This window comes from Microcaecilia unicolor, chromosome 10, assembly GCF_901765095.1.
Source record: "Microcaecilia unicolor chromosome 10, aMicUni1.1, whole genome shotgun sequence".
Lineage (NCBI taxonomy): Eukaryota > Metazoa > Chordata > Amphibia > Gymnophiona > Siphonopidae > Microcaecilia > Microcaecilia unicolor.
The window spans coordinates 10,957,317-10,973,549 of record NC_044040.1 but is presented as its reverse complement, the minus strand read 5'-3'; the positions used below and the strand labels follow the sequence as shown (position 1 = coordinate 10,973,549).

General features: G+C 47.2%; 1 protein-coding gene across 3 annotated transcripts in view; it reads left to right on the top strand.

Annotated features, from left to right (window-relative positions):
• Positions 1 to 16,233, top strand: part of PFKFB3 (6-phosphofructo-2-kinase/fructose-2,6-biphosphatase 3) — a 63,111-nt gene that overhangs the window by 34,185 nt on the left and 12,693 nt on the right. Inside the window, exons 1-9 of one of the 3 annotated variants that reach the window (XM_030216081.1) lie at positions 4,729 to 4,936; positions 11,269 to 11,394; positions 11,754 to 11,850; positions 12,576 to 12,642; positions 13,927 to 14,001; positions 14,910 to 14,966; positions 15,278 to 15,402; positions 15,487 to 15,694; positions 15,914 to 16,060. In XM_030216081.1, coding sequence (XP_030071941.1) covers positions 4,858 to 4,936; positions 11,269 to 11,394; positions 11,754 to 11,850; positions 12,576 to 12,642; positions 13,927 to 14,001; positions 14,910 to 14,966; positions 15,278 to 15,402; positions 15,487 to 15,694; positions 15,914 to 16,060 — 981 coding nt within the window. In that variant the 5' untranslated portion in view covers positions 4,729 to 4,857. Of the gene's footprint in view, positions 1 to 4,728; positions 4,937 to 11,268; positions 11,395 to 11,753; positions 11,851 to 12,575; positions 12,643 to 13,926; positions 14,002 to 14,909; positions 14,967 to 15,277; positions 15,403 to 15,486; positions 15,695 to 15,913; positions 16,061 to 16,233 lie in introns of those variants that run through there. The other 2 variants (XM_030216079.1, XM_030216080.1) reach the window with 2 other exon arrangements.

The window sequence follows — 16,233 nt, the reverse complement described above, 5'->3', positions numbered from 1 at the left end:
CGGAGCCCCTGAGGGCTGGGGCCGGAGGCGATAGTGGAAGAACCAAGCAATCCAGGGCAGGCTCCTGGGGAAAAGCAGGAAACTGCTACAGCCCTAGGTCTAGTACAAAAGTCCCTGCTCCATGGAGTTAACAATCCAGTCATGACACACAGATAACTAGGGGCTTTCAGGAAATTAATTTATTACAGCAACCCTCTGCTGTTATGCAACTGCGGTCACACACATCAACTGGAAGTATTTATTTTTACAGACTCCACAACTGCTTTTTACCGTATCAACTCTTTCAACACCTGAGAAAAAATCTGAGTTAGCAAAGATAAAGCTGAAATCAGAAAGGTCAAAGTGGCATTCAATATGTAGCACTTGTTGGCTGTAGAAATTAGATTATCTGTCAGCTTGTTTTCACTAAATCGAGGAGCCCTCGACATAGCGATGTAGGGCTCTTAAAATTTGTTTGATAAGCAAGAGGTTAGGTGCCCTCAGGTGGGGAAACTACTACTACTACTTAATGTTTCTAGAGCGCTACTAGGGTTACGCAGCGCTGTACAGTTTAACAAAGAAGGACAGTCCCTGCTCGAAGGAGCTTACAATCTAAAGGACGAAATGTCAAGTTGGTGCAGTCTAGATTTCTGGAGTAGAGGTGTGGTGGTTAGGTGCCGAAGGCGACATTGAAGAGGTGGGCTTTGAGCAATGATTTGAAGATGGGCAGGGAGGGGGCCTGGCGTATGGGCTCAGGGAGTTTATTCCAAGCATAGGGTAAGGCAAGGCAGAAAGGGCGGAGTCTGGAGTTGGCGGTGGTGGAGAAGGGTAATGAGAGGAGGGATTTGTCCTGTGAGCGGAGGTTACGGGTAGGAACGTAAGGGGAGATGAGGGTAGAGATGAGGGGCTGCAGATTGAGTGCATTTGTAGGTTAGTAGGAGAAGCTTGAACTGTATGCGGTACCTGATCGGAAGCCAGTGGTGATTTGAGGAGAGGGGTGATATGAGCATATTGGTCTAGGCAGAAGATAAGACGTGCAGCAGAGTTCTGAACGGATTGAAGGGGGGGATAGATGGTTAAGTGGGAGGCCAGTGAGGAGTAGGTTGCAGTAGTCAAGGCGAGAGGTAAAGGATGTGAACTAAGGTTTGCAGTTCTGTGCACGGGTGGGCCTGGATGGGCCTAGGCCCACCCAGTTTGGGTTCAGGCCAACCCAGCAGCAGAGCGGAGGGAGCAGGCAGCGCTGATCCTGCATCTGACGGCAGCGCTTCCCAGATGCTGCCTACTGTTGCCACGATCTACCTCCTCCCTCTGTCTCACTCTCAACAGCAGCGGTAGCGTCACGATTCAAACACGCTGCCTCCTGCTTCTAACCCGGAAGCATCTCCTCTGCAGAGGAGACGCTTCCGGGTTAGAAGCAGGAGGTAGCGTGTTTGAATCGCTACCGCTGCTGTTGAGAGTGAGACAGAGGGAGGAGGTAGATCGTGCGATCGTGGGGATGGATGGAGGTGGGGTGCAGGGGAGAGAGGAGAATTGCTGGGGATGATGGAGGTGGGGGGCAGGGGGGAGAGGAGAATTGCTGGGGATGATGGATGGAGGTGGGGGCAGGGGAGAGAGGAGAATTGCTGGGAATGGATGGATGGAGGGGACAGGGGCAAGAACAGAATTGCTGGGGATGGATGGATGGATGGATGGAGGGGATAGGAGAGTTGCTGGACATGGGTGGATGGAGGGGAGGGAAGAGGAGAGAGGAAGGTTGCTGGACATGGGTGGGTGGATGGAGAGGAGGGCAGGGGGCAGACGAGGGTTGCTGGACATGGATGGATGGATGGATGAAGGGAAGGGCAGGAGAGAGGAGGCTGCTGGATATGGATGGTGGAGAGGAAAGGGAGAGAGAAGAAATGCTGGACATGGATGGAGGGGAGGGAAGAGTGAGGAAGGAGATGAGATGAGGGGAAAGGAAGAGAGGAGAAAATTGCATATGGATGAAGAAAATAGGCAGAAGCTGGATCCACTGGACAGTCTAGTCTGTGGAGGACCCAGAGCAAGAAATGAAGAAGAAAGGCGAAAAGTAAAGAAATAAATGGAAAGGAAGCTCTGGAAACAGAGTAAAGAGGACAGATAGCAGCAGAATCAGATACTGGGCCAGTATGATCAGAAAAACAAAGTCACCAGACAGCAAAGGTAGAAAAAAAATCATTTTATTTTCATTATAATGATTGGAACATGTCCACTTTGAGAATCAGGTGCTCAACATTAAAAGTTTATATTTATTTACTTATTTATGGCATTTTATCCCACATTAAACATGAATTAAATTGGAACCTGGGATCATTTAATGTTTTTTTTTTCCTGGAGAGAGTAATGCATTGCCTCCCCCACCCCCCAGGCTCTCTCCCCGGCTATAGCCAGCTCTGCAATTTTGAGGGGAGGTGCAGAGGTAGACGGGGGGGGGGGGGGGGGGGGGCGCAGAGGTGAACCGGGGAGAGAGCCTGTTGTTAAACATTTACCAGCACACCACTGTCTAGTGCCCACCCATCCAATCTATTGGCCCACCCAAAAATTGACTTCTGGCTACGCCACTGGCTGGAAGTCATACACATCGGTGTAGTATTATTGTGGCTGCAGATTGCTGGAACAGTGAAAACCAGGGATTTAAAATAAATGTGTGTGTGGCCCCAAGAAAGTAGATGCTAAATACAACCAGACTGAATTATTTATTTATTACATTTGTGCCCCGCTCTTTCCCACATACAGCAGGTCCAGTGCGGCTTAGATATTACATCAGACTGTAATTTTTTTTTTTAAGAGCAGTTACAGTAAAGATTCCACAGTCACTTCTTGTTTGCAGAGATTTATGACAAGTGTCACAAGGTAATGGGCCTGGACAGGACAGCTGTTCACATAGACTTGGGTTATAGCAGGGAAAGAAAGTCATTTTGTAACTGTTTCTGCAATCTGCACCCCTTTCTCTGAAAAACAAATATGCGGGAGGCACTTGATCTTTCTAAACCAGAACAGATTTCAGATGGAGGAAATTGTATAATTCTGGAATGTCTTTTAATTGATTTTTTTTATACACACACAAAAATATGTAGTTTTTTTTTTTCAAATGAGTAACTAATATTTGCCTCTTATGTACGCTTACAGCAGTTTAGGGGAAGCTTAAGTACCGATTAGCAACTGGGAGGCAGGAGCTATCCAGCGAGCATGTGTCTGATCTGATCTATGTGAAAGGTCTGTCCGTGCAAGTCTTGATTTTGTTTTGTACTACCTATGCACAGGCTGCATGGTTTTGTTTCATTGGCAGGGGTTATTCGGCCTGAGCCAGATACCGTCAGGGCCCAGAAAGGCACAAAGTTAGGAGCGATCGAATCGCAGGCTGACACGCTGCCAGGCTGGTGCAGGGTGATCCCAGGTGCCGTGGCTGAACATGCTGGGAGCGCGTGCAGGGTGCCTGCGGAGCATGGAGGCAGGCGCGTGCTGGGCGGGGCGGGGCTTGCACGGAGTGGGCGGGTCGGTCAGACTCTCGCCTGGGGGACGTGAGGGACGTGAAAGAAGCGATCCTCCGCAGTAGCTGTATTTTTCATGTACCCCCCCCCCCCCCCCCCATCCTTGGCTCTTTCCCCCAACCTTGCTTCACAGATTTCAAAAGGGGGTTGCTAAGACCTGAAAATTGTAATAACTGATGCATGTGCTACAGCAGGAAAATCACATAAATGGAAAGATGTGTTAGTTACAGCACATTAGACACAGAATTTTGTTTGAAACCCTCTAACTGTATAAGTGAAGCCCTGCTTTGTGACTGCGATTTGAGATCATGTTGCTTTTTATTTAAAAAAATGTTCAATACTAAAAGCAAGTTTTTTTTTAATGCCATCATTTATTTTAGATAGACGTTTTCCCAGAGGTAGTGAAATGATCTTTTTATTTCCATCACCTAGGGACTCCACGATGTAGCTAAGCCGTTCTTAAAATATGACTAATATTTGAACTGTGCAACAACAACAAAAATCATAGCCTTGTTTTTTCATGTTCTGATTCTGATAAAAGATAATTTCTGTAGCAGGAGAAAATGTGTATAATGAATATAGTAACTATTCTAAGGATGGGAGCTAAAGGCACATAACAAACAGTCTGTTGTCTTCTAAATTCTCTGTTTAGGTCAAACCCTCCATGCCCTGATCAGCTGTCTGACAGGGGAGATCCCCGTTTAGAATACGAATTATTTCTTTAAAAAAAAAATGCATTAGCCCTGCCAACAAGAGGAAGATAAAGGGAAATTCGGATTTTAAGCCTAGCTTTTCCCCATTAAGACTCGAGGCAGCTTACAGTATTTTTAGAATTGTTTATATAACTCCTTTTCCTAGAGGTTACAGCCTACATTGGCACATGAGAAAAAGTGACCCGAGGAAGGTCAGAAGCAGGATCAGATCAGACCCCTGGCTTCCCTGGTTAGTAGCCCTTTAAGAAATGAGCCTCATGTGATTCCAACTCCATTAAAAGTGAAAATAAACTGTGTGGTTTGAAATAAAATTAATGCAATCTCTCACGTGCCTGGCTGCAGTTTCTTAATTTCCACTGCTTTTCATTCACATGATTCCACCTGGTGGCGGCAGTGGGATTTCCCGCAGGCCCCGCCCACTCAGGCGGGATGACCGTTTGGCAGGGCCCCGCCCCCGGCTGACGTCACAGCGGCCAGGTTGTCTTTTTGCCGGCCGGGGACCGGAGCCGGCACAGTGTGAAGCGGGAAGCGCAAGCGCAGCACTGCAGAGCCGTCTATTGAGCCGCTGGAACCCCGGACTCTCGACCCCAAAAGGGCGATCTCTGGTTGCTGTTCTTATTTCCCCAGAGGTTTTGTTCCGCCCCTCTCCCGCAACCATGCCTATGGAGCTGACTCAGAACCGTATCCAGAAGATCTGGCTCCCGAGGGACGATCGCCCCGCGCTGCCCCGTACCTGTGAGTAAGGACCTACGCCCGGGCATCCCCCTCCTCCCACCGATCCCCTTTGCACCTCGCCCGGTGCATCGCACCCAATTTCTGCAGATCTCGCCCATAGGTGGCGTCATTCCTTTAGGGGTAGTTGCTAGCCAAATGGTCCCACCCCTGCCTTGCTGCTCATCCTTTTCCATGTGCCTTTTTTCCGAAAAAGATGGGCGGGAGGGAGGCCTTGAGCGGCAGGATCGCTCCTGCCGGTTCTTCAATTCACAATCGCTGCCTGAACTGGCTTTATACGTACATGTGAACAACGTGCAGTGAGTTTTATGTAAGCGTGTAGACGAGCTGCTGCTGGCGACGCGCGTGCAGATCACTTGGCACGTGCTTTTCAGCTGCGCTTACGTCACTCCCTTTCCGGGCTCTATACTCGTCACTGCCCGGCTGCTGCTGGGCTTCTGTTTGCTTAGTGAGCGATGATGATGCAAAGGGCTCCAAGTCCCAGCCTGGGGGGGGGCGGGGCTCATGAATTTCCGCTTCTTCACTCATACCGTAACATAGCAGAAGCATGAGATGCATCTTCACAAATGTGTATTTTAATCTCTGGGTTTCTGCCTGGAGCTCCCAGTGTCTGCAGACTACTTATTCTGTTGTCCTGTGCATAACGAGCAGGAAAAAAGGATGAGATGAGACAGATGCACTTAAAGTGCAGATGGAAGTTTTGCCACAATGGCTGTTTCGTCTTGCACTGACCCCCCCCCCCCCCCCCCCCGGGGTTGATAACTTGCGCCTTCTTTCAGTTATGCATTAGAGCTGCAGTTTTCAGCTCGCCTTTGCCTGGGATATTAGCATTTACTTATTTAAAAAAAATGGGTTCAAAATGTCCTGTTTCATGTTTTGTAGAAGCGAGACAGTTGGCAATCTCTGTTTTTTTTTTTTTTTTTGGCAGTAAGCCAGATTTCCTGCTGCAAAACAGCTGACATATAATTTTGTCCTCCTTTGGGTTCTCCACCGTATGTGGCTCTGGCAGCATTGGTGAGGCAGGCCCGGCAGGGGTGGAGGTTGCAGCATGACTGCAGAATACCAAGAAGGTTCTGGGGTACATGGAGAATGCCGTCACCATAGCAACGGATGGGAATCGGTGCCTTCGTCTGGCCTATGATGAGGCTGGAAGATGGATGCAGCCGGCGGTGCTGAGCTATTCGCCTGGCGATTGGCCTGGAGGAATGGTGCCCTCTTCCACTCCATCACGCCCTCCCCTCGGAGGATCTGTGGGAACAGGATTTCTCTCGGGGGTTATACAGACGGTATTTAGTTAAGGTTTTATGTCGGTGGCGTTTTAATTTGCAATGAATTACTAGCAGAAAGCGCTCTATATTCTAGGGAGTTATTCCATGGGGAGGCAGGGGTATTCCAGATGTGGCCCTCACAAGTCCAAAGAATAGGGAAGGGACATTGGCCAACCAAGTGATCAGTGCAGACCAGAGGTAGCTCTCTGCATCTGTGAGAAATTTGCATGCAGGGGTCTGTTTTCTCTGGGCCAGTGGCTGCTGTCGCCTGTTAAATATTTTGTTTAAGCAGCAGGTCAAAGTGAAGTATTTGCACTAATGGTTCTGCTTCATATTTCATCTTATTTGGTATCTCTGTCCTTCCCAGCTCCTCCTCTTATAAATGTGTCTCCAATTCATTCTTGTTTTGACATCCAAGACTTTTTTTTTTCCTGATGTGGCTGGAAAGCATAAATTTGTCTGTTCTGACTGAGGCAAAAGCTGGTAATATTACATCAGACATTTTCCTCCTATTCATCCCTTTTCTTGTGCTGTGATCTGAATAATTTAACCCATTAAGAGGCATTTTTTCAAAGCACTTTGGGAGGCTAAGTTCCATAGGTTTCTATGGAACTTTGGGAGGCTAAGTGCTTTGAAAATATGCCTCTAACTGTACTCCATAATGCGATCGTTTGCACCATTTTTTTTTTTTCATTTCGCACGTGAAAGGTCAGATGATGCTAGCCTTCGCGGCAAGGCCATGAAGCTGCCACTGCCTTGCACATCTCTCACTTGCGTGCACCTGCCAAGTGGGGAGAGGAGCTGCTGCCATCGCCTGGTCCAAACCGAATTAACAGAGGCTGCTGGTTCCACTCCCTCCCCCACCTTCCCCTTCCACCACCCAGTGGTACTTTTTTTGGGGACTAACATCACATTTATATCGCCTAATTTTGCTTTTGTTAATAAAAGTTTAGTTCTGAGGTTTTAGTTTCAAAGATTTTTTTTATTGGGATTTCCAAGGTCTGCTTTTGCTCCCAGCCTGTCTTTCAGTGGTTTCCCTGCTATAAAGACCGGCAGTGACCTCTGTTCTTATTGAGGTGTTAGTCTTTTTACTTGATATTTTTTTTCTCAGTATCCTCCCTTTTGATGGATGGACGGTTTTTCACTTTTCTACCCAAATTAGCAGCAAAACAGAGGATTAATAGCCAGACAGTGGAATGGAACAGTTTCTAAGGGAGGTTTGTGTCAGTGCGTGCGTTTCAGCTTCTCGCCCCCTTCCCCTTCTTTTGAAAGAGGAGCACATGCGTTTAATTGGATCCTTATGACTAATCCTTACAACCTGCGAAAGCGGTGACGGTATTAAGAGAAAACACTGAAATCAAGCTGTGGGCAGCTCCGTAGGAATTTTCCTTTTTTTGACATCGGGAGAGATTTGATTCTATTTATAATCTGGCACTGTTTAACACATCTGTGTTGTACTGAAGCTGGAGTCACCCTCCCCCCTCCCCTTATAGCCCTATGAGATGTACGGCATGCTCTTGTGATCTATTTTTTTATTTATTTTGATTTTTTTTGCTTGCACCTTTTTCAGTAGTAGCCAAGGTGAGTTACATTCGTATGTCGTATGACCTGTGTATACCAGGAGCTGGGTGAAGAATATATTTAGGAAAGAGACTTTTAAAGTAGGTTGTTTCAATTGGCAGGAGATGTTTACCTTTATTCTAAAAACCCCAAAAACAAAGTTGTGACATCTGAGAGTCAGACCAGAAGGCAACACTCAGGAACTGAGTTCGATTCTCACTTCAGGCACAGGCAGCTCCTTGTGACTCTGGGCAAGTCACTTAACCCTCCATTGCCCCATGTAAGCCGCATTGAGCCTGCCATGAGTGGGAAAGCGCGGGGTACAAATGTAACAAAAGTAAAATAGATACTATTGGAGATTCTACATGGAATGTTGCTACTATTGGAGATTCTACATGGAATGTTACTACTATTGGAGATTCTACATGGAATGTTGCTATTCCACTAGCAACATTCCATGTACAAGGCTGCGGTACGTGCAGGACGTCAGACTCACAGAAGCAGAAGCCTGCGCGGCCACATTGGTGGTCTGCAAGGGCCGACTTCTACATGGAATGTTGCTAGTGGAATAGCAACATTCCATGTAGAATCTCAAATAGTAGCAACAGTGGAGGAGTGGCCTAGTGGTTAGGGTGGTGGACTTTGGTCCTGGGGAACTGAGTTCGATTCCCACTTCATGCACAGGCAGCTCCTTTTGACTCTGGGCAAGTCACTTAACCCTCCATTGCCCCATATAAGCTGCATTGAGCCTGCCATGAGTGGGAAAGCGCGGGGTACAAATGTAACAAAAAAAAAATGTTTTACTTCTTCAGATGGGCCTTTCAGGGACACCTTTTAATGCATGCGGAGCTGTTCTGGTTGCATGTGTTAATGCTCCAATTTTATTTTTTTTTCCTGTGACTCTTTTGCCTTGATTTTGATGTCTCGGGTACTCTGGTCCCTCCAGTGCATGGCCTTGCTGGTCCCTTGAAATGTACTGCAGCAAACGCAAGGGACTTATGTCAAGTGGTGTCGGGGCTCTGCTGTAACCCTGTGACACCAGATGTGTTTTCTTAGGAGAGTGGAGAAATGGGCAGATCTGTGTCAGCGGCCCCCAAGTCTCGTGCGGGATTTTCCTGGGACACCCTGTTCTTGCTTGAAGTGGATCTTGTATGCAAAACATTGCTGAAATGTGTGTTTTTTTTTTTTCTTCTGCCATTCAAATCCTTTGCTTGCAACCTGCTCCTCACAGGACTCCCTGCTGAACAATCTCTCCCTACTACGATTTACTCAAAAGTCACCTTAGGATTTTGTATTCCTCCAGTGTTGTCATGGCCCTTTAACCCCTCTGGTTAGGATAGGCTCTCCACCTGAGTGGATGAACACAAAATCCCACGAGGTCAAAATACAGATAAACAAAGTGGACCAATGACTCCAGGAAGGTGAGACTTTTTTTTCTCCCTCACTAAGGTGAAAGCAGATTTGCTCCACTTGACTGTTTGAAAAACATGAAGGTTTTTAATGAGACCGACCATCACTGAATACTTTTTTTTTTCACATCAATCAAGACTCCTGAGGCAGGCCTGTGGCCGAAACACAGTACTGTGTCGAGTTTATAATAAAGTTTTTTTTTTTTTGTACTACATCATCATAGCCTCATCTTCCTGGAGTCATTGGTCCACTTCCCACTTTGTTTATCTGTCCTTTAACCCCTCTTACTTGCTGACACATGCAGTTGACACGGCTGCCTATTCGTCCATAAGTGCATTGACCTTCGGTCTGTCCCTGGATGGTGACGCTTAAGTTGTGTTCTTCGCTATTCACCTTTGTTATATCTCTCCCTCCTGGTGTCTTAGTTTTATGTGGCAAGTTGCCTTATCCATGTTGTCCTCCGCTGCCGATTCTCAACTCCTCGCTTCTCCTGTGCCGGAATAGAAGCCTGAGCTGGTGTCATGTTCAAAATTCAGTCTAATGGCCATTTTTTCTTAGGCTGCTTTTAAAAATCTTGAACCCTCTTGTTTGTCTTATTACTAGACTGTAAGCTCCACGGGGCAGGGATGGTCTTTTATATCTGTGGAGTGCTGTATACATCCAGTTGCAATAGAATTTATTTCTGTAGCTCTGCATGGTCCATCCCAGGGCCGCCTAGAGGTGGGGGCAGGGGGGGGGGACAAAATTCCCCGGGCCTCCAAGAGGGGCCTGGCACCGCAGTCCCCTCCACCCGCCTCCCTCCGTCCACCAGCAGGCCCGGTGCTGGACGGAGGGGGGAAGGAGGGGGAGCGGTGACGACAACTTCGGGGGGGGGAGGCGGCCTTGCCCCAGGCCCAGCCCAGTCTCTTGGCGGCCCTGGTCCATCCCATGGTATACGACAATGCATATGAGGAAAAGATCCTTCAATAACAGGCTCCTGGCAGGGACTGATCTGTGCCCCCCCCCCCCCCCCCCCCACATGGCTCCAGTACATTTGAATAGAGCCAGATATTAACAGAAGAAAAGTTTGAGTGTAAAACATAGTAACAGTAAATGACGGCAGATAAAGACCTGTACGGTCCATCCAGTCTGCCTTTGCCTGAAGTGGGAATCGAACTCAGTTCCCCAGGACCAAAGTCCACCACCCTAATCACTAGGCCACTCCTCCACTAATTAGTAGCAACATTCCATGTAGAACCCCAATGAGTAACATAGTAAATGATGGCAGATAAAGACCTGTACGGTCCATCCAGTCTGCCCAACAAGATAAACTCATTTTACATGGTATGTGATACTTTATACCTGAGTTTGATTTGTCCTTGCCTTTCTCAGGGCACAGACTGTAGAAGTCTGCCCAGCACTGTTCTTGAACTAAACGTTCTGAAGTTAGTCGAAGCCCCTTAAAATATACACTCCAGCCCTTCCATATCCATTCAGTCACGATCAGGGCAAGTCCTACATTGATATTTGGACTATGGAATGGCTTGGCATAAACTTTCATGAACCATATGCGACTGGACTCCTTCTCCAGCCCTAGTAGGGTAACCTCTTTGCTTCCTAACTCCACATGTTTAAGGATTTTTTTTCTTTCCTTTCTTCTGATGACTGCTTGATGTTTCACTTCATACAAGCTTATCCTTCCTAGTTCAGCCAGACGGGCACAGGGAAAGCAGTTTGTAGCTGGTAGTTTTAGCAGTAAATCTTTTTTTTTCATTGCATGTTTGGGCTTGTCACAGTATGTCAGGTGCTGTTGCTCCTCAGAGGATCATAAACAAATGAGACATTGAGTGCCAAAAAACAATACAGAGCGTTTACGCCTTTTCTGCGACAGCGGTAGACAGAAGAACTTGGCGGGGGGGGGGGGGGGGGGGGGAGCAGGCCAGTAGTTAGATCGATTTCTGCAGAAGGACACTGTCAATACAGAGCATCAGCTAGACCTGCTTTTGTACTGTGAGTGAGAGCCAGTACTGGTTGGGAGGGATTGTGGTGTTGTGTTTTTTTCTTTTTTTTTTTTTGAAATGATATAACAAATACCTTTTTTTTTCCCCCCCCTCTTAGCTTGTGGACCTCAGCTCACCAATTCTCCCACTGTGATCGTTATGGTTGGTCTGCCTGCGCGTGGGAAGACCTATATCTCCAAGAAATTGACACGCTACCTTAACTGGGTCGGTGTCCCAACCAAAGGTGAGATGGTGCGCTTCCCCTTTCTTGAGTGTGGAATTGGAAGCTGAGCCCTCCTTGTTTTAGCCAAATGAAAGGGCCACGTGTTTTCAGTGTGACTTTGGATGACTCTCTCTCTCCCCCCCCCCCCCCCCCCCCCCCCACTCCTGGAGCTGATTGGTAATGCTGCTTTTTAGTGTTGGAAAGATAGGGGTAATGTCAACGCATTGGTCTGGGGTTGTCCCTCTAAACGGTGCTTGACTTACCTGGTTGGTGGAAGTTGCTGGAGTGACAGATACTTTCCAGTTGGGCTGCTGTGCTTGGGACTGTGCTATGAGAGGGTTGTTGGGGGACATCTGTTCATTGCCCCTCTTCTGTTGCAGTTTTCAATGTGGGGGAATATCGCCGGGAAGCTGTGAAGCACTACAGCTCCTATGATTTCTTCCGCCCAGACAACCAAGGGGCCATGAAAGTAAGAAAGTAAGTTGTGGGGTTTTTTTTTGTCTCTTCCCCCCCCCCCCCCCCTGTTTTCATTGTGCTCTTGCTGTCTTGTCTGCTCCCAAAGCCATCGCTAGCTACAGAGATAAAAACAGAACAAAACAGAGCCGATGGTGGGAGGCGAGGCTGGTGGTTGGGAGGCGGGGATAGTGCTGGGCAGACTTATACGGTCTGTGCCAGAGCCGGTGGTGGGAGGTGGGGCTGGTGGTTGGGAGGCGGGGATAGTGCTGGGCAGACTTATACGGTCTGTGCCAGAACCGGTGGAGAGGCGGGGCTAGTGGTTGGGAGGCGGGGATAGTGCTGGGCAGACTTATACGGTCTGTACCAGAGCCGGTGGTGGGAGGTGGGGCTGGTGGTTGGGAGGCGGGGATAGTGCTGGGCAGACTTATATGGTCTGTGCCCTGAAGAGGACAGGTACAAATCAAAGTAGGGTATACACAAAAAGTAGCACATATGAGTTTATCTTGTTGGGCAGACTGGATGGACCGTGCAGGTCCTTTTCTGCCGTCATCTACTATGTTACTGAGAAGCACTGCCCACAGGCCTTGTCAGTCTTATATACGTGGTCCTGGTTCTTTGTCTCTGAAGTCAGAGGCCTCTGCTTCATTCCATTCATACCGCTAATGCTAATACGTTGACGACACCTCATGTAGGTTGGAGGTCCTGGTGGGCTGATCTCAACATCTCCTCTTCTTTCTCCATTCTAGACAATGTGCCTTAGCTGCCCTGAGAGATGTTCAGTTGTACCTGACAGAAGAAGGCGGCCAGATTGCAGTAAGTTCAAAGTCTCCTCTAATTGTACCTCAAACGCAAGGACTGTGTAAAAAAGGGAAGAGTAGAACGTGCTAGACATTCTCCAAGAGCTGGGATGTGATTTTTATTCTAAAATACTACATGATGGCAGATAAGTCCAAAACGGGGCCCATCCAGCCTCCCCAGAAGATGTTGTGGGAAAATGACATTATTTTCTAACACATAAAAACTTCTTCCTGGTCTCAAGTCTGTTTACTTGGCTCCTTAGCTTCCACCTTTATAATTGAGCGCTTATTTATAACCCATTCCAAGCTTTTCTACATCAAGAAGATAAAATTAAAATATAATGTATTCAACATAACAGACCAACAATACTCCTGTGTACAAACATATTACAAAACACCACAGTTTTTGCTTGTATTGAATTTTTTAATTCTTTTTTTTTTTGTTTGTTTTGCTTTTTTTATATTTCCTTGTTTTTTATGTATGCTTGCATTAACTGTATTTTTTTAGCCTGCTTTTTTTTTGGCTTTCTGTTTGCCTTTGGACAAAGGGCTATATAGCAAACATGTGAACAAACCGAACTCGTAGCAGTGCCATGACTTAGGAGTTAAGGCTCCTGCCTGGCATGGTATGTGTAGAAGAATCATTACCCTGAAAGCACACAGCTCTTAGAGCCTGATGCCTCTCCTAAGTTAACTGTAAAGGCAGCAACTAAAAATTTTTTTTTTTTTTTTTTGCAACCTTCTAAAAGCCATTAAGTCCCTTAGTGATCGCATGATGTCACAGGAGTATATGTGACTACTTTATCCTCAAAGACAGACCCACGCAATGTATCCCACTTTGAGGATACAATGAAGCCCCTGGAATATACGAAGCGTTCAAAGTATTGCTGGTCCTGCACTCAAGTTAATGCCTTGAAACTTTATTTTATGAAATGCTAGTATACAGCAATGTTGACCAAATGTACAGCCCGTCGGTAGTCTCGTGGTTGTAGTCTTGGTAAGCATGTCTTTGGAAGACCCTAAGTAAAGTCATCTCCCGCCAGGAACTGATCTACCAGGTTAGACAATTTCGCATTTGCACTGAAAGATGAGCATTTTTGTATTTTGTGAATTATCACATTTGATAGGATCTGATCTTGCTCATGGGATCCCGTGGTTAGTGAGGGCTCGCTCGAGCAGATGAGAACGTGCCTCTTTCACTTTAAATCTGTCTGGGCAGTGTTTTTCTTCCACAGAGTGTTCTAGAAACCAGGTGGGGACATGCAGGGTCAATCTTACAACATGTGATGTGTTTCTGTAGGTCTTCGATGCCACAAACACAACCAGGGAGAGGAGAGAAATGGTCGTTAACTTTGCCAAAGAGAATGGATTCAAGGTTGGTAACTATGCGCTCTGCCTTGTTTTAATGCCCCCTTGTGTGTGCTGGGTTAGATTTACAGGCTGCTCAAAGCATGGCTAGCTCTAGGAAACTGAAAATCCCTCCTACGCCAATTACCGTATAAAAAATGCTTCCCTTCGTTGAGATTGGCAGCTGATGCATTGATCGTCTGTACGAGAAGCTTGAAAGATGACGTGTTGGTCAGAACTGGAGAGTCTATACTTTTTTTGACAAAGTTGGAGTGGCAGATTTTTATCTAAACCAGGGATTCTCAATCCAGTCCATAGGACATACCTAGCCAGTCAAGTTTTTCAGAAAACTCACAAGGAGTATGTGTGAGCACCAGGCAATGTAAGACCAGCGCGGGACAAACACCTTAGCTGGTGGGGGTTGGGGGGCCCCCCATGGTTCTCTGTAACTGTGCCACTGGGGGTGCTATAGAGGGTTAAGTGAGGCTGTAATAAACTAATTTGGGCCTTAGCTTCACTTGTGGCTCTAGGGCTAAGCTGGAAGCATTTGGCTCCCAGAGAATTGATTCTTTGCTTTCGAGATGAGTTCTGGGATGAAACTGTTAAGGTTATTATGTTAGAATTGTGGAGACGGTCCCTTTCTAAAGCACGGGGCTTGATGGAAAGGCCTTCCTTGAGCATTTCTATAGAAGGTATAGTTTCAGAGAGCTGCTTTTAACACATGAGGAACAGAAAATGTTAAAGATCCATACTCTAGCAGAAAAAGGATCGTAGAGCTTTATTATATGTTGGAAGATCTTTTGGTATGGATCAGAGGAAGAATTTGTAGGCCTTGTGTGGGAGGTAAGCCAGGGATCTCCCTGTGCTCTCTGGGAAAATACTTGAGCCATTGCCATCCCGGTTTCCTTCCAGGCCTAATTCTGATTCCTCTTCCAGGTGTTCTTCATAGAGTCCGTTTGTGATGACCCAAACGTAGTGGCCACGAACGTCATGGTAAGACCTTTCCCCGCTGTGGAGCTGAGCTGTCCTGGGATGTTGATGTGAGGTTGGATCAGGCCCTGTTTCAGGGTGGCAGTCTTTATCCTTGCCGGGTTTTTCCTCTCCTTTTCCCCCTCCCCACAGTTCTCCAACGCTCCTTTTCTCTCTAGCTCTGTTGGAACTGAGCTGGGATCTGGCATTATGAACTTTTTATAAGCAATAGCCAGGGATTTCCCTTTTTATTTTATACCCTTCCCTCACTTAGCTGGGTTATTGCAGTGGAAGGGAATGTGCCAATGAGACCTGAACTCTGGTCTTGTCTGCAGGAGGTGAAGCTTTCTAGCCCAGACTACAGGGACTGCAACGCTACCGACGCCCTGGAAGACTTCATGAAACGCATCCACTGTTACAAGTCCAGCTACCAGCCCCTGGACCCGGACGATTATGACAGGTGAGAGCAGTGATTGTGTCTGGCTTCCTCCTGCCCCTGAAGTGAAGACTTGGGTTCATTGGTCTTACCTCTCCTGATATTTAGGGACCTGTCCTTGATCAAGGTGATAGACGTCGGCCGGAGGTTTCTGGTGAACCGAGTGCAGGACCACATCCAAAGCCGGATTGTATACTATCTAATGAACATCCATGTGCAACCTCGCACCATCTACCTGTGTCGTCACGGCGAGAGCGAGTCCAACTTGTCAGGTCGGATCGGAGGAGACTCGGGGCTCTCCAGCCGGGGCAAGAAGGTAGGTGCGGCTTGTTATGTGGTAGGGGGTGGGGCTGACTTTTTGTTAATTAGGAAGTTTGCAGCACCCTACGAGGAAGAGCAAATAGGAAAAGTCCCTGTGATACTTCAGCTGGTTCATCTCTGCTAGATGGATTTCCAGTAGCTTAAGATGACCTTGCTCTTTGTATTTGAAATGAATATGAGACGTAAACTGACATTTTAGCATCTCTGTTCTCAGTTTGCTGTAGCGCTGAAAAAGTTTGTGGAGGAACAGAACCTTAAGGACCTTAAGGTGTGGACGAGCCAGCTGAAGAGAACCATCCAGACGGCTGAGGCCCTGAAGTTGCCGTATGAACAGTGGAAGGCACTGAATGAGATTGATGCGGTGAGTGTGTCGGATCATTTAATCTTCTCCTTACGCACAGCTTCCTGCCGTATCTGATTAGTGGCCCAAACTAGCGCTCGTATTTCTGGCATTACTCGCCTTCAGGTGAATCCATAAACCAGGGTTTTTTTTCAAGCCAGTCAGGTTTTCAGGATACGCATGAGATTATAATG